General features: G+C 41.1%; 1 protein-coding gene across 3 annotated transcripts; it reads right to left on the bottom strand.

Annotated features, from left to right (window-relative positions):
- Window positions 1–7,352: 7,352 nt before the first annotated feature.
- On the bottom strand, window positions 7,353–27,262 carry Irak1bp1 (interleukin-1 receptor-associated kinase 1 binding protein 1). 3 transcript variants are annotated; one of them, NM_001277283.1, is made up of 4 exons: window positions 23,529–23,883; window positions 16,807–16,872; window positions 7,954–8,084; window positions 7,353–7,877 (listed from the first exon to the last, which is right to left on the bottom strand). In NM_001277283.1, exons 1-4 carry the CDS (start codon window positions 23,838–23,840, stop codon window positions 7,607–7,609), a joined length of 780 nt encoding a protein of 259 aa, NP_001264212.1. In that variant the 5' UTR covers window positions 23,841–23,883; the 3' UTR covers window positions 7,353–7,606. The 3 variants fall into 3 exon arrangements, 2 of the variants coding, with proteins under 2 accessions (NP_001264212.1, XP_063121257.1); XR_010053950.1 differs by lacking the exon at window positions 7,353–7,877 and adding an exon at window positions 10,389–10,730 and having other exon boundaries at window positions 7,953–8,084; window positions 23,529–27,262; XM_063265187.1 differs by having other exon boundaries at window positions 7,354–10,730; window positions 23,529–27,262.
- Window positions 27,263–27,578: the final 316 nt, after the last annotated feature.

The following is a 27,578-nucleotide window of genomic DNA, read 5'->3' as shown; positions in this document are numbered from 1 at the left end:
TTGGTGGCTCACGGTTCTCTCGAGAGCAGCTACATACCCATGCACATAACTCACTCAGAGACATGCACATAACTTAAAAACAGTGAAAACAAACCTTTAAAAGGATCATCACTACCCTAGTCTATCATTAGGACATGCATGTTATTTCTACATAATCATTGCTCTAGGCTAGGTAAAGAACAGTACAGGCAGGTTTTTATTTTAAAAGGGATAGCCATTGTTGGTGTTACTTAGGAGGCTGAGGAAAGAGGGTGGCTTGAACCCAGGTGTTCTGGGCCAGCCTGTGCAACAGAAGGAGAAGTTGCCTGTTAAATAGGAGGAACAGGCAGATTAAGTTTCCTTCCATCCCGGTGTCCATAGCAGTGGCATATGTCAGGAAAGTAACCCCTTTATTGCTTTGATAGCTTTATATATCTGGGTATTTAGATTCCTCATTATACGATCTTTATAACTTTTCATGTAATGGTGCAGTCAATGGATTTAAACCCACAGTATCTCTTGAGAATGAAGGCAGTCTCAGTAGTTTCTGTATAAGAAAGCTTTTGGCCACAGGCAAGATAGCTTCATGGTATAGAAAACGTCTAAGCAAATCTCTTCAAAGCTTTGAAAAAAGAATTAACCTTTGACAATTTAATTATGGCATTTGTTTATTTGACTTTTGTTATTCTATAAGAAAAATGCAGGAAACAATTGGGTAGCAACATACATTCTTAGTATTTGCTCTGGGCTTGGTAGGAAAAGAGCATATTTCTTTGAAGAGTATAGAAATGGAACTGCATGAAATGAATAACATAAATGCCTTAGTTTCTATTATTTCAGGAAATACCATGAGCTTCTAAAATTACAAAATCCATTTTCCCCAAAATCAGTCACGAAAACCCTCTGTTATAAAATTTTAACCTCTCATTGCCTATTGTGGTAGACCCCATTATGTCTTGTACCATGTGCAAACTTTGGGGCTGTTCACCCTGACTCCGAGTGACTCCACAAAGGACATCCACATGGACAGCAACCATGTACTGATCATGCAGGGTAGTGGGAGGGGAAAAGAACTTCAGAATTTTATTTTTTACTAAAGAAGAAAAGTTCTGCTAATGTATCATGTTTTATTAATTCAAAGCAGCTTTGCATTTGCCATTTCTAAATAAATAATACTGCTTTCAAGTATAACTTAACAAGTATATTAAATTCCATGTTTCTGGTGATTTAACAATTATTTAGCTTGTACATGTTTTTTTCTAGTCTTAACATCCACTTGTCTATGAGTGTTCAAAAACAAGAACCAACAGTCTTTTAAACAGAAAACCAAAATATTGCCTGACTTCCATCTAGATTTCTAAAAATGATAAATCCTACAATAGTAATTATTGTCTTTCAAGACATTTATTATTCCCAACTCCTATCGTTTCTGCTCCTTCCAGAGCAAGAAGTGACGCTGGGTCCTGGGGATGCTCTGGCATTTAGCTTCCTTTGGCAGGGATGCTGTGGTTGTGTGAAGGTGAACACTGCTCAACTCTCAGAGCTACCTGTGGGTGTTCTCGTTTAGTTGTATGGTTACTGTAGAATTTATATTAGCATCACCAACAGTATACAAGTTCTCTCCTGTTAAGAGTGAACAGAAACCAGTGAAGTACCTAATTATGTAGATAAAACAATTGAACATAGACTCATTTCTTTATTTCTTAAATATTAAAGGAACATTTTAAGTGACCACACTGTTTAATAAAAGGAGTAACATTCTGGAGTCTTGTGACTTCTTAAATTTCTCCAAAATCAAACAAGTACTGTCATTCTTCAAGTATATGCTGACCTTGTGGTTTGCATAAAAATTCTTGTTAAAAATTTCAGCTGCCTTGAGGGCTGGGGAGACGGCTCAGCAGCAGCTGCTCTTCCATCGGTCCTGAGTTTGATTCCTAGCAACTACATGGTGGCTCACAAATATCTATACTGAGTTCTGCTGCCCTCTTCAAGCATGCAGGTGTACATGCAGACAGAGCATTCGCGCACATGCACACACACACACACACACACACACACACCTTTTTAAAAATCAGCTGCGTATTTAAGTTGGCGATTACGAAACATACAACTCCATCACTGAATATTGTTTTAGGAATAGGCACGATGGAGATGGATAAATCTTTTGCAGAGATTGAGGTAACGGCAGTACTTGATATGTTACAAATGTTTTTATTTGGCTGACATTCAACTCGGGATTAATTATACTGCGTTTCCTGCTCCATTGGGAATGTAGTACCTTGAACTTTACATGATTAGTTTAGCATAAACTTAAAAGCGCCTTTGATAGTTTCCCCCCTTGGGCTAGAGTTGATGTATTTAAGTCACTGCACTAATTAATTTAAAATGGAATTGCAATATCCTTATATATGGGTTGATATAACAGATATATCTGATTTATTCAGGAGGTAGAAGGAGAAAGTATAACTGTGTATGTGCTACACATTCATTATTACTATTGAATACAAATACGATGTTCTAAATAAACTTTGGAATGAAATTAATTTGAATGGAAACAAACTCAATTCAACTATGCTTATTAAAGATTGTAAGTTAACTAAATGTATTAGCTGCTCTTTTGCAGTGGCTGCATGAAGATTTCCAAAACATCCTTTCTTCTGGACAGCAGTGTATGACTCGTGCTGGTGAGACGAGTTCTCAGCGGCAACAGGAGGTACAGGGCAGAGAGACAAACCAACTGCTGACACAATAGGCCTTTAACAGACATTGTTCTAACGCCCTGTGAGAATAGTGCACACAGTGAAGTGTATGCTTTCATATCTGTAGACATTGTGTGCTAGACAGGAACTCTACCATGGAATTGTCCTCCCTGCTTAGATATTCCTGTGAGAAAGATGAGCTTTGGAGAAATGTCATGCTCATTAAAGATAATATGCAAACACAGCACAGACAGACATCTGGAATCGATGTTGTGTAAACCAGCACTCAGGTACTCTGGCATCGATGGACCCTGTTTGAAAGTAAAGTACAATATCTGATAAAGATTTCTTTCTATTAACCAGACACCGAAAAACTATCCAACACAAGGAATTGACAGTCATGTAGAGGGACAGATAAAAAGTAATTAGGTTGCAATTTATGTGATCAGTATAAACTGATGTATATGAAATGCTGGAACTATTTCCCTATTTCCTGTCCAAAATTGTGAAGGAGAAAGAGAATAGGTAAAAGAGCCTTATTTCTAAAGGACACTTCTATTTTGAAAGATAGATATCCCACTCCCCCATCTGCTACACTAGATGGGAAGCCACATGCAGTTGTAAAATTTCTTTAATCCTGGGATCATTAGCTTTTTTTTTTTTTTTTTCCGGATCAGTCCATATTAACATTCTCTTGCCTCTTCAGTTTTCTTCTCATATGATTCAAAACTTCCCCTTTGCTTCCCTAGTTCATACTGAGCATATGAAACCCTAACAAATTTAATACCTAGTGTAAGGGTCCATGATTTGCTGAAGAATGATATCCTGGACTCAAATAGTATGCAAAAGCAAAGAGCATTTTAATCTGCAGAAGTCCAGCATGCTGGGGTCTTCCAAGATGGAGGCCCAGAAGTGAGTTCACATGCCTGATTTAAAGCACATTAAGGGAAATCCAAGGAGGGATAGGTGGCCTTTATCTTAGTCTGTTGGATCTATCTCTAGGGACGTTCCAGAACCATTGCTGGGGTGGGGGTGGGGGGCTGGAAACACCTGCTGGGAGTCTGGAAACTGTTGCTGAGGAAGTCTAGAAACTACTGCTCAGGCCAGGAGGCGGGGCAGCTTCTGAGGCCTGGACTTGTCTTGTTCTTGGAAACAGATTTAGGCCTAGTCTGCTGAAGCCTGTCATGGAGTCAACCTGTCTCACCATGATAACCAATAACAATACAGTTTTGCTTACTCTTCCTCAAACTTGGATTAGATTGTATTTAAAACTTCATTGTGATATGAAATTGATGGTCTACAAGTGGCATATTAATTTAAGAGCAGTTATTTGGTGTAGGTGCAAAATAAAACACTGAACTCACAGTGGAAAGAACCCCAAGTACCTGGGTGCTTTCCACAGTGGAGGACACTGCCCAGCTACAAAAGATCGTTGGTTTTTTGTTTTTTTTTTTTAGATTTATTTATTTACTATATATAAGTACACTGTAGCTGTCTTCAACCAGAAGAGGGTGTCAGATCCCATTACAGATGGTTGTGAGCCACCATGTGGTTGCTGGGATTTGAACTCAGGACCTCAGGGAGAGCAGTCGGTGCTCTTAACCACTGAGCCATCTCTCCAGCCCCGATCGTTGGGTTTTATATGAATATATTGTGCCTGGGGGTGGGTGGCAGTATGTTCAGGAAGCTGGAACAGCCAGGTGATTAGCGTGGGAACTTTTTCCCACAGAGAAGGTGCTGTTAGGGGTATTTAGCTGGCCTCTAAGGGCTTCTGGGAAATGCTTTAGGATTTTGTTCCCTTACAAGACCCAGCTAGAGTAGAAGCCAAGTCCATCAGCACTACCACTTTGGTGCCTAATTTAGAGACCTAACACTTCAGCCTTTTATTGATGATAAGGGATGACAGTATTTCACTTAAGCTGCTTCTGACTGAGTAGACATCAGAAAAGGGAGGGCTTGGAATGCTGGTCCAAACCAGGGGTTCGAGCTGGCAGTGGAGGATATTGGAGACCTGCAGGGATCCTGTCAGGAGCATCTGGTTCACGCAGGAATTCTGTTCTGACAAAATTTGAAGAGGTGGGGCCCTGTATACCATGTGGGAGTTGGGGGTGCAGAGTAGAGGGATGAACTGAAGACATAGCACTGAGAGTCTCCATTGGAGTCAGCTCCCAAGGGTTGGATTCTGCTTCCCAGCTCAGGGTTGTTCTTAATCCTTTCTTCTACCTGGCCAGACTGGTTTGCAGAATAGCAACATTTGTTGTTGAGGATGAGACAGGTACCTCTTTCTCTGTGGTTAGCAAGTCAGGGGCCTTTTGGTTTTATAGGACCACTGGGACTAGGGAGGTGAGCTGGTTCTTGGGCAATGGTAGTCACAAGGTTGATTCCTGAATGGTATCTGCTAGCTGGGTGGAATGCTCCTGGGACGGATGTAGGCTAGCACAAATAAAGAACCATTCACTTCCCATCAAAACTGCATTGTAGGAAATGTAGTAATTCTGTCCTGGCCTTATAATTCATGCTTTATATTTCTGGATCCTCAGTATCAAATTATTAAAAAAAAACCCAAAGACAACAAAAACAAAATAAGTCAACACCAACAAAACAAAACTGACTAAAATAGGATTTTTATATTTCAGAGGATGCAGAAAATTTTATGATATTATCAGGGACTATGTCTTGAATTATATATAATTTTCCAGCTCTTATTTACTTAAATTCAGCTCAAACTAACTGTCATATAATAGGCATAAAAAATAAGCTAAATTACAACTATGATGGTCTTGCCCTTGTGACTAAGTAGACTACTAATTTTATAAGTAATTACTATAAATACACCTTTTTAAATAGAATTTTCTCTTTTAAAAAGCTTAAAATATATTAATACTTTTGTCTTTTAAATCTGAAATCTGATTGCAATCTCTGCTTTTTGTAAAGTTTTTGAAAAGGGTCTTATGAGAAGAATTCTGTAATATTTAATTGGGGGTGGCTTACAGGTTCAGAGGTTCAGTCCATTATCATCAAGGTGGGAGCATGGCAGCATCCAGGCAGGCATGGTGCAGGAGGAGCTGAGAGCTCTCCATCTTCATCTGAAGGCAGCGAGAAGACTGACTTCCAGGTAGCTAGGGTGAGGGTCTTAAATCCCACAGCCACAGTGACACACCTACACCAAGGTCATACTTACTCCAACAAGGTCATACCTCCTAATAGTGCCACTCCCTGGGCGAGCATATACAAACCATCATAATGTATATTTTAGGGAACTTCTATATTAGTAGTTTCACATGACTTTAAAAGTTAGTGTTTGCTGTCCCTCCCCATATTCCACCCTCTCCACTTCTCTTCCCTCAATCTTCCTTTTTAATTTTTTGGGTTTTAATTCCCTTGTCCCTTTCCAACACTATAACATTTCCCCTTCTTTGGAAGATTCCCTCTTTCCTCCCATTCTCTAACCTCTGTGATCAGTCTGAGTGAAGCGCACATATATAAAGCTTAAAAGCTGGCATCTGCAAATAAAGCGGGCAATGCTTGTCTTCTGGTCTGGGTCCCTCACTTTAGAATGATTGTTTCTAGCACTGTCCATTTACCTAAAATTTCATTTTCCTTAACAGCTGAATAATAGTCTATGGTGTGAATCTAATACATTTTTGCTAGCCATTCATCAGTAGATAAAACAAGTTTCCAATTTCTACCATTATGATATTGTTAATGAGGCTAGTGTTAGGAGCACTTTAAGGGGCCTAGGGGGAAATCTACTACTGTCATTCTCCCAAAGAACACAGCAATAAAATAATTTGTAAGACATATCGCTATACCCATACATCAGCATATTGCTTAACCCTCATCAGAGAAGATCCTTGCAGTAGATAGTAACTAACACTGAGATCTACAACTGGACAGTGTGCAGTCTTTAGAGCAGTGAGCCCTAAATGGATGTCATTATTAAACTCTTCCTTTTCAAGGCTTAGGGGTTGACTCAGAAGAAAAAGGGAAGGCTGTACAAAAAGCAGAGGTGATGGATGACTCCAAGGACGTAGCTTCTTCCAGACCCAAGGCTGATGTACCTATGAACTCACAGAGACTGTGGTAATACTTGTAAGACCTGTGCAAGTTTAAACCAGTCAAAATCCCAGTGCAGGGATGGGGAAATGGGCATCAAATCCAACCCATAACTATTTGCAATTGGTAGCTGCTGGGGAAGAGAAAAAACACTTTTCTTCAATGGCGTATATGCACAGGTGTATTAACTACACTTCAGGGCAGGCCTCATGATCAGGAAAGTTGGCCAACAAAACTGTAATCCATTCTCTCTCTCTCTCTCTCTCTCTCTCTCTCTCTCTCTCTCTCTCTGTCTCTCTCTCTCTCTCTGTCTCTCTCTCTGTGTGTGTGTGTATATACACTTGGGTGTACTTTGTTTTGATTTTGGATTGTTGGGTGGATGGACGGGATAGGATCTTCGAGGAGTTGGGGGAAGGAAAATAACATAATCAAAATACATTGTATAAACTATTTTAAAAGAACAAACATAGAGACTGTGATGAAATAGAGGACATTAACATGTGAAACATGGATGATGTTTTTCTCAACATGCAGCTCAGGTTCTACATTCCTATACAACTAGACAGACACAAGCAAGGCATGGCCTGCCTGTTTTGTAAAATAAAAATTCAATCTGACCTGGGTTTTCTGTTAATTTTATTTTCAATATATAAATTCTCAGTATACAAAAGTATGCTTTAATACATTTATTTCCGACGGTGTTCTGGGAACTAGAAAGAGATCACACATATTCTGAGGGATATGTTCAACAAGTGGCAGATCTTACAGATTACCAGTACCAGACAACAGTTACATTTGAGACAAAAAGCAGTGCTGTAAAATGTATAAAAACAGATTTATAAGTACAAATACATTATGTTTCAGTTAGAATTTTACAGATGCTTTTTTTTCCTCTCTTTTCCTTTCACCTCGTAAGTAATGAACACTTTTGAAGCTGCATGGATGGTTGCACTTTTGATTTTCTGTTGTATAGTTAAAAAACCTGGCAAGCTGGACAACTGATGATCATCCGCTTGGCCTTCCCAGTCTTTTGTTTCCTCCTCCTTGATTAGTAAAGGTCTTTCCAGAGTTTGGCCAACGAGGGCACAGACTTCTTGAGCTTTTCGCCATGCATTCTCAACAGCAGCGAGACAGGCCTGCCGCCTAAGGGGAGAGTGAAGGTCAGTATGACGTCAGTACATCTGCTCAGAATGAATGCTGTAAAGCTGCATTAACTTACCGAAGACTCTCAACGGAACCGGGTGTGTGATAGAACTCAGGTGGGCTGATGACAACAGAGCTATCCAGCTTTTCAACCAGAAAGTTACAAATATTTTGCATTTTTCCAAATTCAGTAAATGTAATGCAGACCTGTCAGTGGAAGGACATTTGATGTTATTTTCATGCCTCGTGTAGTTTTAAATTTTTGTCTAAATATAAGTATAAAAAGTAAAGCCAAGCTACTATGGTGGTATAGGCCCTTAATCTCAGCACTTGTGAGACAGAGTCAGGTAGACCTCCCTGGTCTACAAAGTAAGTTCTAGGTCAGTCAAGGTTACATAGCAAGACCCTGTCTCAAACAAACAAACAAACAATAGAAAGGAAGGAGTAAAGCCAGATTATAAGGTCATTTTAAGGTAACAAATATACCAGATAAGAAAAAATTTGACGTTTAGAGCTATAAACTTCTGATTATGAAATTTAAAACGATCTGATATTAGCTTATATACTTAAAATTCTTTTAAACCATTTTAAAATTTATTCATTTAATTTTTTTCTAAAATTGGAGGGTTCTCCCTTTCAGGGTTATTAGTTGGCTAATTTCTAATCCTGATACTGTTTATGACATCATGGTCTAATTTATTCAGTTTAGACTTCTGATTGGTAGTGAATATGTCATACTTCACTGACACCACTGAGCTATGTGTCCCCTTCCAGCAGTCCTACAGTGAACAGAAGTGAAGCTGACCCTCCTCTGGAACTTCACCACACTGGGCCTCTGCCAGGAGGCTGATGCATGGCTTAGGTCATCTGCCTACAGCACATAGATCCTTCTAGAGTACCTTTCTTTTCACTCAAAGCCCAGGGCTGGCTGCTCCTGTTTTATCCTTGGGAACGGGAGCTTTTCAGCTTCCTGTTGCCCTGGCAGATCTTGTACTTCACCCCAAACCCTAGTAGAGTACTCTCCTGCACCTACTTGAGGTCTTCTTTCCAGACCCCTGCCCCAGCACGAGGCCCACCTTTGGCCAGTCTCCAGGAAGTTTGAGGAAGTGATATACCCAATCGATCAAGACCAGAGACTTTTATGGTCTTCTGGGTCAATATCAGACACCAATTTTCATGAGAAGGCAGAAGGGTGACTCCCAGAGAAGCAGTGAGGAGCTAAAAAAAATGTGGGTTTCTCTTGTCTGTTTGTCTGCCTGTCTTTCTTTCCTTCTAAGACAAGGTTTCTCTTTTTCCTTTTCTTTCCTTTCTTTTTTCCTTCCTTCTTTCCTTCCTTCCCCTCCCTCCCTCTCCCTTCCTTCCTTCCTTCCTTCCTTCCTTCCTTCCTTCCTTCCTTCCTTCCTTCCTTTCTTTTCTTAGACAGGGTTTCTCTGTGTAGCCCAGCTGTCCTGGAACTCACTCTGAGGATGAGGCTGGCCTCAAATTCACAGGAGATCTGCCTGTTTTGCCTCCCACGAGTTGGGAACAAAGGCATGAGCCACCACTGCCTGGCCTGTGGGGGTTTCATTGTTGCCAAAATGTTCATGGGGGACCATAGGCTTCCTGATGGCCTGATCACGCTGGAACTAGCCCCACAAAGGGTACTTCCTCTTTGCCTTCCTTGCAGGACAGATGAGATTCAGAATCCTAGGTCCAAAAGAGATCCCTTTAGACCACTTTTAATCAAGAGTTTCTTGGACTGAGCAGTTAAGGAAGAAGTTGCAAAATATAGCATTCAAGAGCTTTTCCCAACTTACTTGCTTATGCTTAGAAAAAAACAAATAGCTTGCTCATAGCAAAGCCATGGTCACTGGCAAGAATATAAGAACAAAAGAGGGTAGGTCTTTAAGATCCATGTATAAAGAAATACAATCTAATTCAAACCTTGGTGTACATATCTGAGTGCAGTGTTGGGGCCTGGGGCATATTCCACACCTCACATCCTCCCAAAGATGGAGAAAGCAGCTGAGACACCAGTGTTGCAAGGTCCTTTCTCAGTAAACCCTAGGCATGTGTAAGGGGCAATGAGGAAGGAAGGCAGTCACTCAAATTCTGGGAGATGGAAGGTGAAAACCCAAGGGCCTTCTGTGGCCTGTGTGCAGACCCAGCCTCAAATGTATGGGTTTATGCTGGCATTGTCTAGAAGACGTCAGGTGCCCCAGTATTCTCAGGGTAATGGTGTTAGGAGAAATATGGGTCAAGGCCTCCAGCTGACCCTGTCTGCTCTCCCATCCCTCTCCACTGGTTACCGATGAGTATAAGTGGCTCCACTGTGGGATGCTGACATAGCCTGGTCTACCCAGGACACTTGTGGGCATAAACATGAAGCTGACTGGGCTTCAGTTTCCACCCCTAGGGATGATGAAAAGTGGGAAGCCCAGGAGAGTTACAAAACAGGAAGGGGAGCCCTCAGGCTCTGGAGTACTAAGAAGCTGGGAAGACCCCACATCCTGGCCTGTCCTGTGTCAGCACCTGATGATGACAAGGTTCCACTTTCAAGATGACAAGGTTGGTTGTGCCCCATCATCCTGGGCAGTCCCAGGGTCACAGGAGCAGCTAGGAAAATGGACAGAGGGAGGAAGTGAGCCTGGAAGAGCTTGAGGAAGCTCTGGCAGTGAGAGGTGCTGTTTGCTCCTTGAAGGTGTCCTTGTTGAGCAGCTTGAGGCAGAAGGCATAGACTTAAAGTGTCTGGGGTAGAATTTCTTGGTACTGTAGTCAAGTAGCAGCTGGTAACAGGCTTCTGGCAGACAAAAAACAGGAATGCCGCTCATGGGAGTGCACATCAGAATACCACTGCCCACTTGGTCAAAGAAGCTGTTGACAAAGATGAGAAGCACACAATGTACTCAGGGTGCCGCAGTGTTGAGGGCTGGAGCATAGTTCTCCAGGATGGCCCCAACAGAGCCACCACACGTGGGCACAGATATGCAGGGTAATGACCTGCAGGGATTGGCCCTCTTTCCTAGGGAACCACTACCCTATGGGAACATTGGGGCTCAGCACCCCAGAGAAGTTCCAGGATTCCATCTCCTATTGTCTGTGGACAGGGTAATGTGTCTTTCCCCATGATGGTCACAATCTGACTTCGAAGGGGTTTCTCGAAGGCCCCAGGTACACTTTGCCAACCGTGGTGACTCCCAGCTCATTCCAGTCAGACTGAGGAGTCCCCTGCATGCGGTAGAGCAGCTCCTGGCTTCAGAGGTTCCTGGGGGTGAGTCACTCTGAGTCTTCCTTCCCCTGGGCTACATTATTCTATCTGTCCCATTACTTCATACATCTCAAATAACTGTATCACTGGCTACTTGCTCAACCTGACTGACCTCTTGCCTTCTCTAGGAATCCGCTATCTTTGCACACTTCTTGAACTTGGTTGGCACGTGCATGTGCAGTTTCAGCCTACTCTTGCACAACTGTTTTACTCAGAGTAGTGCTCTCTTATACAGATAAAGTCATGGTGTGTTTGTTCCCAGTTGAGGTTATTATAACTAAACATACTTTTCAAAGCGCTTGTTGATATTTTTGCACTTCTGAATGTATTTTTTTTTTTTTTACTCAGTTTGCCAATTTCTACTTTTAAAGGCTAGCTAGGATTTGGAATAAGATTGTAATAAATCTATATAACTCATTTTAGGAAGAACAAATATCAATAATCTTGGGCCTTCCAAATCACAAACAAGATACACTTCCCTCCTTTCTTAGGCATTTTATTTCTCTCAGACATGTTTCATAGTCTTTAGCATATTTGCCAGGTGTATCCCTTGACATTTAAAGTTTATTATTTCTAATAGATTTTCCCCATAATATTTTCTAGATAGATGGTTGTATTGTTTCTGAATAAAGAGTGTTTTATTTGTCCTTCTGCATTTCAATATATTTTATCCTTTCTTGCTTTGCTCCCAAACTACAATAACTAAAATTTCAAGGACAACACCAAAAAGAAGTCACAAGTGTAGCCACCATCTTTGTGTTGTATCTGCTCTTAGGTACAAAAGTATTAAGTATTTCATCATGAAGGTATACTGTTACCAGCGGTTTTTTAAATCGGTGCCCCTTATCTAGTTAATTAGTTAAAGTTCTATTACTTTGCACTAACTATTCTGAAGCTTTGTGTAAGATTAGCAGTGGAAGGACTTGTATATCATCTTGGTTACATTACTCCTCTATCACTAAGAATGACTTTGTTCTGTGTGTGGCTAACAGGCTTTGCTCCTCAGTTCACTCTGTGTAGTACTATTAGTTACTCCACCATCCTTTTGATTCACACTTGGATGATGCATTCTTTTACATCTCATTACTTGTAACCAAAACACTGTCATATTTAGAGTATGCGTCCTTCAGACAACATATAGGTGGAGTACACTTTTTTACACAACCTAAAATTCTTTTTAATAGACATGATCTCACTTTGCAGTCCTGGTTGGCCTAGAACTCACAGAGACCCATGTCTCTGCCTGAGTATACAGACCTGTGTCTCACACCCAGACAACATACTTCCTTCTGCTGAAGGCGTTGAGACCATTTACATTTTATATGATTACTGACAGGCCTGTGATCTTATTATTTTGTATTTGTTTGTTCTTCTGTTTCTTAATTCCTGTTTTATGTTGTTATTATAATTCCATTTTATCCCTCATTGCTTATTAGTTGCACTGCTGCTTCATTATTAATAAGATACAGCGGAGTTATCCCAAGCTACTTAAAGATGTTTATCATGCACATAAGAGTCTAAGTAGTATGCTTTTATATTTCCTTCCTGACCTTATACATTACTACTACTTTACTTTTACATATGACATGTTACTATTCTTATAATTTAAGTGAGATTTTTAAGAGATTTATATAGATTTTATTTATATTAATAGAAAAATATCTATTAAAACACACAGTTTTCATTTTCCATGTGTAGCCAGATGCCTTTTTTTCTGGTATCATTTTCTTTTACACAAATGATAGTATTTGATATTTATCAGAAACAGGTCTATATGTAATGAATTCTTTTAGTTTATGAAAATGCCTTTAATTGGCTTTTACTTCAGGATTTTTATTGGATATAGAATTTTTGGGTTACATGTTTTTCTTTTTAATTGTTTATTTTTGAGATAGGACTGGCTATACATAATCAAGGCTGGGCTGAAACCTGCAATCTTTCCTGCCCACTCTCCAGCTAAAATTAAAGACATCTGTAATTATGGATGGCTTGTGTATATGTGGAAGGTGTTATATGTATGTTTTGTACGTAAGCCTGTACATGCACTTGTGGGGGACAGAAGTCTACCTGGAATATCTTCTATATCTCTCTCCGCACTGGCTGGATTAGCTGGTCAGAGCAGCCTCCATATTCTCCTGTCTCTTCCTCCCAGTGTTGGGATTTTGCTACCATGCACAGTATCCCACTCCTCTTGGAGGCCAGAGATCCAAATGCTAGTCCTTTTACTTGAGTACTACAATGAATACTTTCCCCACTGAGCCATCTCTCTAGCATCCATGGTTCCTGTTAGTACTTTAAAGGCATTGGTCCACTGTTCTCTTCTTTGTATTGTTCTCCACAAGAACAAAAAGAAAAACATTGATTTCTTGTGAACAGAGAGATAATTCTGTGACAGTACTGCAGGGCATTTAGGAAAAACAATATATACCTACTTCAATACTTGGCAGTTCCAAGCAGCCACTGGATCCTCACCTTGCAGAAAAGGTAAGTGGAGGCTATTGTATAGGTATTCCTTCCTGGTCCAGATGGTGTAAAATCATTTGAACATACACCCATTGGTGGAATTGCTAGGTCATCTGGGAGTTAATTTAATATTCTGGAAAAACTCCACATTATTTTCTATACAAGCTTTACCATTTTGCATTGCTGTTGGTGACATACAAGGCTAACTTCCCCACATCTTCGCCTATCACCGTGCCTTGACTTTGACAATAGCTACCCTAACAGGTGTAATGATACAATTCACTGTGGTTTCAAGTTCTATTTCTCTGACAATCGGAGAGAGATACTGAATATCCCTCCATATACCTGTTGGTACATTTTTGATAAGTATCTATCCAAGCCATCTGTAAATCTTTAAATCATGTTACTTGCTTTTGTGCTATTGCGTTTTACATGTCTAACTACCATCTGACCATATTACACATGCTTAATAGCCCAGGAGATGACTAGAATATGTTAGACATTTGTTGGCTGAGGGGAGCTTGCTACAGTCATAGCCATAAGGCACACACCTTTTTGTATGAGGAGGTTAGCACACTTTGTGTCTTATGAGTGTATTATCACGGTTTCCACTGACAATCGGTGGTCGTCTAAAGGGAATCATGCGCTGGAATGTACAGTATCGTCTGGATTCCAGGGAGTCCTATCTAAAACACAGCTGCACGCTTTCTTAAGAAACCACAACACTGAACACTAAAAAGGCAGGTACAGCAGAAGGAAGAGCAGAGGTTAACCCAATTCTCACACAGTCAGGGACTCTTGCTGAACCTATAACTTTAGTCTTAGAACAACTCAGTGGTTTCAAACCCTCCAGTCTTCCAGCCCTTGGTCAGTTCTAGAACTATCTCTTCCCATAATAGTAAACTTAACTACAAGTGGGAGTGATGGTTCGCGACTGTAATAACAGTCTGTGTTCAGGAAGCTGGTGTGGTAAAAGCATAAATTTGAGGCTACCATGGGCTACATACTGAGACTCTGCCTAAAATTAATAAAAAACAAAATATACCCTCCTAAGTCAGTTTCCTGTCCCTATCATTACAAACTGAATTCCTAACAGGTCAAACCCTTAGAGGGATACACTGCCCTCTAGACATCAAACCTCTGTTATGTAGAGTCTTGCCTCACTGCTCATTCTGGCAAAATAATCTGCTCCAAATGTATACCAAACTATGTTGAAGCTTGCAGGAGGCAGCCTCTGGCCTGTAGGGGCATGGGATTGGGTGGACATAGTGTCAGACAAAGGCTCAAGATTGATGAGCCCCGGCCTTACAGTCTTACTATTTATGCTTTAATAAGTGCGTTTCTCGTCTCTCTAGCTCAAGGACATCTTGCTGGTCAGGAGAGAGGCTTACAACTCATTAACTCTCCACGAAGTATAGAAAAAATAGAGGAAAAAAACTTAAAACCTTTTCCTTGGCAATATGCATTCTCACACACATACATACACACACACTCTGGTTGGGCACAACCACCTGTCTCATCAACTCCTCAAGTGTTCAGGTATACTTACATACATACATACACCACACACGTATGTACAGACAAACATATACATATGTACATTTGATGGATCGGACAGAACCCCCCAAACCACACACATACATTTGGTGGGTGGATGGGCAGAGCCCAGATGCCACACTTTATTCCTTCTCTCTGGCCTTCTTAGACAAAACTAAGACAAAAGTTCTTAAAAAATGACCTCATAGAAGATGTTACACAAAAGGGGACTTACAGAAGGATGTCAATAGTTAAGTGCAAAGCAGTGTTTCCTTCTGTAGCTCATTTAAAGTTCAAAGCAACAGTTTTACATGGCCTCACTTTATCATAGTGCACACCTGTGGCTTCATCCTTGGACCTAGATGGGTGAAGGAATGTTTTCCTTGATCACTTGTCCTGAGCCGATTTCTCCTTTTAATGCAGTTGTGAACCTCACTGCATTCTGGGTTACGCACCTTTACTTACTATTCTATGAAGAATGGGCACCTTTTACTTTTGATTGATTCTAACTTTATTATATCTTTCTGGCAAAATAACTAAAACCATCTCTTAAAACGTTCTTCTTAAAATTATTTCAATCAAACCAGGAATTCTATAAAATCATTAATTCATCTAAACAGCACTGATTCATAAATGTTCATCCTCATGTTGATCCACAAGAAATTTGCTCAATAGGGTAGGCCAATGCTCAGGAATCGTTAGACTATGTAATAGTGACAGGAAAAGGTGTATCAACAGTAAGAAGCCATCCTGGGATAAAGTCTCTTGGGACCTTGCCTCTCAGAGCTCACCTACTGTGGGCCACCTCCAGGAAACTCACTTGCATGCCTTTATCCTTTCCCAGACGGCTTCTGACACGCTGACAGTGAATAGCTGCAAGTTTCATTGAGATGGTTACATTTTAAATGGAACAATGACAAAGCTTACTGAGATGAGTGTTTACTGATGAAATTCTGACCTCAGGAAACAAGCAGCTCCCTTTCTAATACCCATTCTTTCCTGCTCCTCTGATCTTACACTTGATCTCTGAGAAACCCCAGGGATCTAAGCTTAACATTAATACTAGGATGCAATGATACAATAGATACACTGACAGACAGATAGAAGAGAGCACCAAGTGGCTTCTGGGGTGGGAGGTGGTGGTGTTTCTACTTCTAGAGACAAAGAGTCTCCATTGGTAAACAAGACTGCACTCTAACTCAGACACCTTTGTTTCCTATGACAGGTGGCAGCTAAAAATACTGGGACCGAAAAGCAAAGACGACACGATCTAAAATTTTCAACAATTTTGTCACAGTCACTGTGACATTGTATTGAGAAACAAAATAAAAATGGTTTTAAGAAGTCTCAATCCTTTATGGCTTTTCCATGTTTTTATCTAAGGGAGATTTCTCTCCTGTCACGCTTTCTGCTCACCAGGCAATAATGTTACAGAAAGTTTGTGGTGGTTCGGTGCTCTCTCCATGTGCTAGTTTTACTTATTTTACACCGTTTCTCTTAAGTAGATGTCATTACATTTATTTTAGAGCATGATCAGATATATAATATCAGAATGATTTTGAGAAGAATCATCTTTTATCATCACCATAAGAGTAATTTCTCTAGTAGGTTTCAGTTGAAGAGTAAGTCTAAGTTGCTGGTGCCTCCACAAAGTCAAGCTACTCCGACTCACCCAGTACCTACCTCGGCTTCCATGTGGTAAGCATTGTCTACTCTTCTGAAATCCTTTGTCACAGTTACATTCTCTGTCTGCAACAGAAAGTACCAAATTGAAGTTACTAAATTTGGCTGTGAAATTCAGTCATTTTTGCCTATCAATTAAGAAGCCTGAGTTTGAAATATGAAGACATACAGTATGCAAAATGAACTGCCTGAGTCGACGTTTTACACTTTCTTAAAAGCGCCATGAAATCAATCAGGAGCCTACAGACACTTGTTCAAAAAAAAAAAAAAAACAAAACAACAAAAAAACACTTCAGTTCATTTTTCAGTCATTTATTTCACTTGTATAGAAAATATGGACTCATATATAACTTTGGGTAAGTTACTCCATAGTTTTGAGTCTGCTTCCACAAGTATAAAACCAGGTCAATAGATACCACCACATTGTTATAACGATTTAAAAACAAGTTATATGCAAAAGTGCTTGGATAGAGAAGGCAACAGACAGAAGTAGATTCCACAGTATTACAGTATAGATCTCCACCAAACGTTTCCTGCCACAATTTACTTCTCAAACTATGAGCCAAAAGAAAAAAGGAAAAAAAGAAAAAAAAATCCCACAACCAATATATATATTTATATGACCATGATTGCTATTGACTCCTCCCACAGACACAAACCAGCTAAACAATGAGTTCTTCCATATAGGAAACAAGTATCATCTAGAGTGAATGAGTATTCACTCAATGCCTTAGCCCCATGGGAATGCCAAAGCCTTCTTCCATTCAGAATGCTGATGGTGTATGCAGAATGGCCATCTTTCACTGCCACTGCCCCCGCCATCACCACCCACACACACACGCCCTGGAGACTCTCCCTGAGAGTAAGCAAACCTGCTTCCTTGTTCAGCAACCACTGCACCTCCCCATTCTGCTGCACCAGTAAACACACTGAGCTCTGCGGTGCTGCAGCTTTTTCATCAGAGCACACATGTGTCCCTGTGTATGTCATCTCCTCATTCCCTTTCCGCCTCAGATGGGTCAGTCTCTGGAGCCATGCAGAACACAGCACCTCTTGATGCTTACAATCCCAGTGACAACTAGTGTCCATTCTAAGTGAGAAACGTGGCTCCTACTTGTACATTTGCTCAACACCAGTACGCTATGTAAAGCAGTCTCAGAACTGCTAACTAGTGTACCCTGGAAAGCAGAGTCTGGGGTACCTTTACCTTCACCCTTACGGTCTCCAGCTAAAATGCTCTTTTCTAATTACTCAGGACATGCTTTCCCCACCCCCTTTAATTCAGCTGTGTCCTTTGTTAATAATAGAACTGGGTTAATTTATCACAGTCTGAATTCTGTCCTGAGATTAAGGTCTGACAGCCTCTTTCATGCCTTTCCTCCCCCAGTTTGCAAATGTTAAATCCACTCCTTGTGACTTACAGCTCTTTGGTTTTGACAGGTACACACAGTGAAGTATCAAGCACTCTGGCACACAGGAGAATAGTTCTTCCACATGAACAGTTCCCCTGTGCATCTCCTTTAGAGTCAACCATTCAGTTGTCTCCATACGTTTGCCTCTTCTGGATGTTGTATGAATGGAATAATGAAACATTAATCTTTCTTTTTGGTCTGGCTTTTTACTTCCTATTATGCATCTAAATGGCCTCATTTTGTCTAGACTATAGGAAAGTGGCCAGAAATACTGTTAAACATTCTACAATATATGGGTTAAACCAACCATAGGAAATTATTCAGCTCAAATTGTAAACAGTGCTAAGGCTGATAAATCTACCACACCAGTCTAGTTTATGAGGCTCTCCTGTCTGAAATAGCTTTGTTTCTACGTACATATAAAAAGGCGGACTTTTAAAGCAAATTGGTCAATACAAGAATAGCTGTTTACATAATATGAAAAAGTAGGATGGCAGTCTCAATAGCCATAAAAGCTATGCAAGAATAAATTTAAAAAGCGAAGACCTTACAACTGTTCGGGAAAAATTGAATAAACTGACTGCAATGCTGCAAAATCAGCATTTAACCTGAAATTATATATGCTTAGTACTGAATATAAAGGATGCTTTATTTGTTCTGTACAGAGTTCCGCCATCTAGAATTACAGACTGTATCTCCATGTCCCCATTTAACATGCCCTGCTCAAATATTTCCAGTAGAACAGTAATGAAGGGAGAATAGGGCCTCAGAGGTGTTACAAAGATTTAATAATTTAAACTGTATGGAGTACCACATGAACTGTTAACACTCTAGGTCTGGGACTTGGAAGATTTCAAAGCAACCGAGGGTAAAGACTCCTCATGTCATAGCTATGTCCCTACTCCTTAGCAGCAGCTGTGTGATCAGGTAAGCCCGGAGAGGTCTCAGCCATTGTAGATTACCACATTTGCTTGCCACAGACATGCAAATATGACAATAGAAGCTAATTTGTCTGTAGCATTTCTCTTGCCACAAACATAAGTTATATTGTCCATTCAGGTCTTATTTCTAAATTTATTTATGTGTATAGGTGTTTTGCTCACATATAGGTCTGCACACCATTGTGTGCTTGGTGCCCATAGTTTAGAGGAGGGTAACAGATTCCCTGGAACTGAAGTTACAGAGGGCTGTATGTTGTGAGCTGACACGCATAAACCAGGGATGGAACAAAGGTCCTTGGTGTGAGCAACAAGTGCTCTTAAGCACTGAACCACGTCCAGCACACAGGACTGCTTTTCTATCACGGTTATCATCTGTAAGTGTGGCTGCCTTAAGGTGACCTATCATCCTGTGATCTAAGGCTTAGGTTGCATGCACCATTTTGAGTCTCAGAAAGACACCAGGAAAGCCAGGGACCTAACCATATAAAACCTGAGCAGCCAAAGAAAACCAACCTGACTTTTCAGTTGTGTAAAACTGATTTTTATTTTCAAAAGGTAAAGTTGAGATCATTTCGCAAAACTAAGATGGGCTAAAATGAAGGTTATGAGAACAGCTATTTATCTAGGTAAAAGAAAATAAAACCATTGTTATTTTACCGAAATCAATTCCAAGCATAGAATATTTAACACACTATTAAGGATCCTTAGATTCCAATATGTATCACTTAACGGTCACACTGCCTTAAAACCATGGACTGAATAAACAGTTCACTAAAGGTAGAAAGCATACAGAAAAGAATAATGTATTTGGCTAAACTGTCGAAACCTAAAACTATGTAATGGATATGACAGAAATACAGATTTGTTTTTGTAATATATGATAGCCATAAGTTATTGGTAATCATAATTTTTAAGATTCCTATAAATTAATGCAAAAAATTATAAAAATGGGTGAAATACTATTAACTAAATATTTATAGAAAAAACTTAATTTCCATTGTTAAAAAGGAAAATCTGACTGCTTTGGACTTAGTGAGTTTTAAAAATTACAGAAGAAAATAATGCTACTGTGGCAAGTGGAGAAGGCACGCACTGATCTCCCTGGGTTCCTACCATCCCCTATCTTAATTTGGGTATGACCAGAAGCCGGTTTGGAATCAAAGTCTGAATATATTTTGACAGTAATTCCAAAAAAAACAATAAGTGGGTGGCGCGAATCAAGACAGAAGAGATAAAGGTTGTATTGGAAAGGAAATTGCAGGGTTAATTTAACTCTGCAGAGAGTTAAACTCAAACTAACCCTGCAGAGAAACTGCAACTGGACTCAGAAAACATCTCGATTTCTCCACCAACAAGTGAGGGAGCTGGGGTCTCAGGCCACTGCTCCCACTCAATTCAGTTCTTCATTGCCTTTATTTGAAGACTATTCAGGGTGGGGCAGCAGAACTTAACCTCTTGGAATTAATACCCAACTCCGTTTGCAGGACGCTTCATGGCCTGGAAGCTTTTACACTCAGGCAGTTAATTCAACTATGATGGCAGACAGGTGTAGGAAGCAAGCGTATCAAAGCGAGCATCATCAATAGCATCCGCTACCTCCCCTGCCCGGCACCTCAATCGTCCAGTTAGGAACATGGGTCTAAGGTCCTGGTTGGTATCTAAAACTACGCCGACTCTCAGCTGTGGGCAAGTTGTTTGCCAGCAGTTACTCTGGTGCTGAGAACCCTCTTCTGTAAACCGGCAACTGAAGCGCTAACTTTATAGAGTAGTAATTAAGACAGCAGTTATAAGGTCTATCAACAGTACGTAGCTGGTGTAGTTACAGTATCAAAATGCTGCAGTCGGACACTGTTGTGTTAGGATTTAGAATACCTTCTCAAGCTTGTGGTGGGATTTTGAAGGCTGTAGAGCCTGCAGAAGATGGAGCCTGGCTAGTAAATGTAGAAAATAAGGTGGAAGGTGGTGGAGGGTGATAGAGGAAGACACACACACGAACACACACACACACACACACACACACCACACACCACACACATACACTACACACACACACTCATACACAAACACATACAACACACATATCACACACACTCATACACACACACATACACCACACATGAACACACACACACACACTCACACACCACATACACTACACACACATATACTACACACACACTCATACACACACACACTCATACACACACACATACACCACACACATACACACACCACACACCACATACACTACACACTCACACACCACATACACACCAGACACATAACACATATCACACACACAAAGTACACACACACCACACACACATACACACCACACACACATACACACCACACACACACATACCACATACACACACATACACACCACACACACACACCACACACACACCACACACACACACCACACACACCACACATATCACACACACACACACCACACACACACACACCACACACACACATACCACACACACCACACATATCACACACACAAACTACACAACACCACACACACATCACACACACACACACACACACACACACACACACACACACACACACACACTCTGATGTTATAACCTGGCTGGCCCTCTTCTGGTTCCACTCTCTGCTTCCTGCTCCAGGCTATAGGAACAGCTCCTGCTGCCGTAGAGTTAGCTGCTCCTGCCACAGGGCCTTCCCCACCACCATGGACTGAGACCCTCTGAAACTGTGAACCAAACAAGCCCCTCTGTCTTTCAAGTTGCTGTCAGGTCACAGCAATGAGAAAAGTAAAGCTATACAGACACACACTTTGATGTCAGCCTCCAGTTCTCTCCTTTAGTCTTGCCTTAATTCTCCTTCTGCATTCCAGCCACACTACACTACTGAGAGTGCTGCTCCTGTGTATGCCTGCTGCATTCTGATGTGGAACCTAAATGATTTCCCTTTGACCAGTGCTTAACATTTTGACAGTGTCACTTCCTTTATGAAGTCTTTCTGGAATCCCTAAGGTAAAAATCAATGTTATCTCTTCAATGTATTGCACACATACTTTCAGGGCATCACGAATCATACTATTTTAATCCGATCATGGGATGCTGGCAGCAGAAGGCTCAAATTTTATTATCTCTCTGTCTCCATCAGATCCCTCCTCTAGAGCTCAGGGATCCCTGTGGAAGAAGAGGCAGAAGATGTTGGGGAGACAGAGAGCACAGAAGACACCAAGAAAACAAGGCCCTCTAAAATAACTGAGCTCATGAACTGAGAGACAAAAGTGGCAGTCATCGGGCCCTATATGTGTCTGCACCTATTTTTTTCACTTTGTTTACAACTTACATTTAAACTTTTTTAACTATAAAATAACCTGGGAACCCTGCCCCCATCATTTCAATTATTCAGGTTTTAAATGCAATATAAATACATTTTATTTTTAAAAACTAAAAAATCAGTTTTTTGAAGGTATGACATTTTTAGCACAGAAGCAATAGTAGGTTGCACTTACAATCACCCCCCTGAAAATAAGGGTTCCTGCAGTTAGGGTCCTGTTTTTGCACAATGCTAACATTGGGATGGCTGACGGTCTGTGGCTTCTAATTTTCTTTCATAATAATTATCTGAAGTGTGGCAAAGTTGGAAGCAATCTTGATGGTGGTTTTAGGAACAGGATTTCAAATGTGGTTCTTTAAAATTCAGAGCATTATTTTGTCACCCTAAATTTGGAAAATGGGGATATTAAAACATGCCTAAGAGTTGCTCTGTGGAATAAAGCTAGTTCCGTTTCTGCTAAAAGGAGGGAGGCTTAAGCTGCAATCTATTTAGTGATTTGTTTCACAGACATGTCTAGGAAGTAGAAACAATTCACCTGTGATACCTATATATGTTAACTTTAAAAAAGTTAAAACTAAAAAGGTGGGAAAATTTGGGGTAGGTGATTATCATAAACCAAAAATAGATGCTAATAAATACATTGAAGAACCACTCCACACTAACTTTTGATCTGAAGGAAGCAGTTCAAGCTCCTTACCTGCCTATTTCAGCATGCAGAATAAAAACTACCAAAGGTGTGTGTGTTGGGGGCAGGGGAGCAGGGGAGGTGGGAGGGGAAGGCTCAACATTCTATTTAGGTAAACATTTGCATGTAATTTTTCAAGAAAACATTTCATCACTCTAACCTTAAAACCAAAATCACTGTAGCAAGTATCACCAGATAAAAACCTACGTGATTTCAAGTTCGCTGCGGCCAATAACGTCTTTCATCTAGATTCTAGAAGGAAGGGTCATGCATCCTTTGCGCCCAAGAATGAATCCCGAGGTAACAAAGCATCCCCAAAAGTCACCCTCTCTGCACCCCGTCTCGAAGGCTCACCTGCACACCTTGCTGCTGGAGGCTCTGTGTGATGTAGTCCAGGCGGCGACACACACTCTTCTTGGCCTCTGCCGCCACCTCCTTGGTGCTGCTCACCCGCACGGTCACCAGCGCCCGGTCTGGGCTGGCGGACACCTCCGCCGCGCCGCTCACGTGGACCTCCCGGGCTCCGGGGTGGACCTGCGCATTGTGGGGGCGGAAGCCGACGGGCTGCGCTTCTACGGCCGAGATCTGGTGGTTTTCCCGGCCCGGGTCAGCCCAGGGAACCAGTTCCATGAACACCCGCGATGCAGGGGCGGGTTGCAGCGACATAGCTGGGGCAACTGCGTTGCCATAGCAACTCCGGGTCGACGGCAGGGAGTGACGTTTGGCTACCGCGCTTGCTTGTTCAGCGCGGAGGATGCCGGGACGGAGGCGGCGGAGCTGCTCACTGTGGACGCCGCTGCAGCGTGGAGACCGGGTCTTCTTTCAGAGGAGTAGGCCTGCACACGTTCTAAATAGTTACGTCATGGCCTGCAGGAACCTTAGCGGGCTGTCTTGGCCTTGCTGTCAGTGAGCACGAGCCTTCCATGTGACCAGTCGTCGTCCCCCTCCCCACTTCTCCCCCATCCCTCAGGTGGGGGCGTGGGCTCAGCCTTTCCGCAGTGTGTGATCCGCTTTTTACGGTGCGGGGACGGCCTTCCTTCTTTGTGAGACTCCGGTGATCTTACCAGCACGTACTTGTTTGGTTCATGAGAAGTTTCTCTTCAGATAAACTACTTCTTGCCAAGCAGAGTTTGGACACCGGTTCCACGAGTCCATTTTTCAGGACATTAGCAGGACAATGCTAATATTTTTTTTTCAGAACTGCTGTCTGTTTATTACTAGAGGCCCATTGTATGTATGTAGAGCGTTGGCATTTGGAAAACAGAGAAAACGAGGGGTAGCTGTTTGTCATAGCTACAATCTGTAGAAAGTGTCAAATTCTACATTTCTTGGAGTAATTCTGGTCTGGAGCCTGGATATTCAGCGTGGGTAGTGACAGGCCTGTCATGTACTTGTCTATTCCATCTTCCTCCCCTTTTGGAGACAGCGTCTCAGTATGTAACGGAGTTTACCCCGTTGGCCAGACTGATCTCAAACTTGCAGAGATCCAAGTTTCTACCCATTTCTTGACAGCCATTAAACAAAAAGTTAAACTTGCCCTCATAGTAATTTTCCTCCCCACCCCTACCGTCTCTTTTCTTTCCTCCTTTCTTCCTCTTCCCCCAACCCCCTTCTTCCTCTCCTCTAGAGTGCTGGGATTCAAAACCATCACACCTGAGCTGAGGACCGAACCTAGGGACTTGCGCTTGCTAGGCAAGCGCTCTACCACTGAGCTAAATCCCCAACCCCTAGTCATTTTCTTAATCACCAAGCTGTGGTCTTGGTGATGACAGCTCATCTGATTACTACTAGAATTTTATTAACAGAATGGGGAGGAGAAAAACTTGGCGGGTGAGGGATGTAGGAAGTAGTTTCTTATAGGAACTTGAAAAAGTCTACAATCTTTGTGATTTTTCCTCAAATTAAAAAAAAACCTTTAAATTCCATAATTCAGCTAGATCAGGTGATAATCTTTTCGTTTGGGCCATGGTTAGGTCAACATAATTGTTTAGTTTGAAATTTATTGTTAGATAAGAATATATACTTTTATAATTTAAGAACTTTCCACCATACATGCATATAGGTGTATATGCATATTTTACAACTCTAGGCAACTAAAATATCTCTTAAAATTGGAGGAATTTCTTTTTTCTTTTTGGTAGACCCCAGGGATTGAACTGAGGTCCCCAGGCTTGGAATCAGGTGTCATTATCAGGTGAGTTGTCTCACTATGCCAAGTCTGTTTTGGGAGACAAGGTCTACTGTCACTGGGATCTAGGACACCCTAGCTGGCTATCCAGCTCTAGACAGCAGCCTGTTGATGAAAAATGTTTTACTGTAGTAGGGTATATAGTCTCCAAAATGAATTACTGAATAAATGATGTCATTTAATAAAAATGGGGAATAAAAAACAATAATAGAAGTTTTAGGTGTATTTAGAGTACTACAAAAATTTCAAAATGGTGGAAAATGAATAAGTGGGATAATTGGCTTGCTGAATTGAAGAAATTGATCCTTTATATTTTGTTTTACACTGAGAAGAATAAGATTCAAAGAAAAAAAGGAAAAAAAAAACTGTACCTAAATGTAATACTTAAGTATATTTCAAATGTAGAAGCGACCATAAAGGAAAAATGTGGAAAAAAGGAGTACCCCAAAAAAGAAAACAACAACAAAAAACCTGGAAGTATGTAATTCAAAAAGCAACAAGTGAAGAGGAGGGGAAATAAGGATTTGCAATATTATGTATAAAGAGACCAGCATCTAGACACTTAGAGTGTCTAAATAGCTAAGGAACACAGAGATGAACTGTTAACAGGCTTGGGCTGCCATTGATGCCTAATGCAACTTCATGTTTTCAGAGTGTCAAAGGTTGTCAGCTCAAGATCACCCATCAGTAGGTGTGGCTTCTTCTGATGTTTATCTGGTCTGCAAGGGCTGCCTTCACAGAGCCTTGTCCCTGCCCTGTCCTTGCTGTCTTTTGTGCCTCTTCCTCTTCTTACAAGACCAATCCTATTAGATGGACTTCAATTAGCCTTAATTACCTCCTTAAAGGCTCCGTCTCCAAACACATTGGGCCCAGGATTTCAGCAAGTGCACGAGAGTAGGGCAGAGTGCATTCTATTTCTTACATACCCAAAGTTCAGAAATATTGATGGCCTGCAACACCAAAAGGAAAAAAAGAAATAGTTTAAACAATTTATTGATGGTTAAATGAAAATTTAAACATAAAGAAAGATCTCTTTAAAACTGTCATTTTATCAAGTGATGAATTCAGAATGTAGAAAAAAATAGATGAAAGTAATTTTAAAAGAAGGGCAGATTAGTTCTTAGTGACAGAGCTATGTAATAAAAGTAGATATGCCTTGATGATTTATGAGTTTTTCAGAGGAGAATGTATCTGTCTGTTCAGCTTCTTCCTCAGAGTTAAGGCTTAGCCACTAGCAACTATTTTGAACAAGGTAACAATACCAAGTTGATTGAATCAAGAATATGCATCCAAATTATTTTACTTGTTATTCGGATAGAAGACACACGGAGAAAGAGCAGAAATCTGTATCACTATGTCACCAGACGTGTATCATCATTGGCAAATGCATCATCAGAAATGAACATTTTTTTAAAAAAATAAATTAGCATGGGTCTGGAGACAGCATGAGAGTCTTGAGTCTACTCTTCAATTTCTGTGGTACTTTTCATATAGAAAGCTCTTTCTGGGAGTCACTGAGGGGTGCTCAATTTTCATCTAATTATGTTCTGAGAATTCATAAATTTATAGTAAAGATCTTCTGTTCCATCACAGTATTTTAATTGATTATTTGGGAATTTAACACAATAATCATACTCAATTTTCATTCCTCCCAGGTTCATCCTCCCGCCTTTGCCCCCTCCCTCAAAAACCCCATCAAGTCCAATTTGTGTGTCCACATTCTCACTGGAGCATGCTCAAACTCCCAGTAGCTAGCCTTTTAAAGATAGCTGAGACCTTTCCCTCACCCACACCAGAAGGCATCAACTATGAAGATTTCAATTTTTAAGGACTCTCTTCAGTGGCTCTCTGACTAGACATCTGAGGGAGAGGGTCACAAAAACCTTCAGTATGCCTCATTCTCAGCTAAGTCTGCAGTCATCAGAACCACCGCAAAAGAAGCTTTCTTGCCCATAACAGCCAGTAGCAGCATGGAACACAAACCCCATCATGGTCCCCTGTGGCAGCACAGACCATGGCCCTCAATATGGTCTCTGCTGCGTCAAGGGCCATGGACATCAACATGGACCGTGGAAGTCTTCCAAGGAGGTCCAATTCAGTAGATGAAGCAGAGCTCGGAGCGTGTGATCACTGGGCCGGGTGGCTTACTTGGGGGCTGAGCCTCTTCAGAGCTCTAGGTGATGCACAACACCCTCCTAGCCCTTCTGGCAAGGACA

The sequence above is a fragment of the Rattus norvegicus genome, chromosome 8 (genome assembly GCF_036323735.1).
Source record: "Rattus norvegicus strain BN/NHsdMcwi chromosome 8, GRCr8, whole genome shotgun sequence".
Lineage (NCBI taxonomy): Eukaryota > Metazoa > Chordata > Mammalia > Rodentia > Muridae > Rattus > Rattus norvegicus.
The sequence above is the reverse complement of the archived record's forward strand: the minus strand, read 5'-3'. Positions and strand labels throughout refer to the sequence as shown.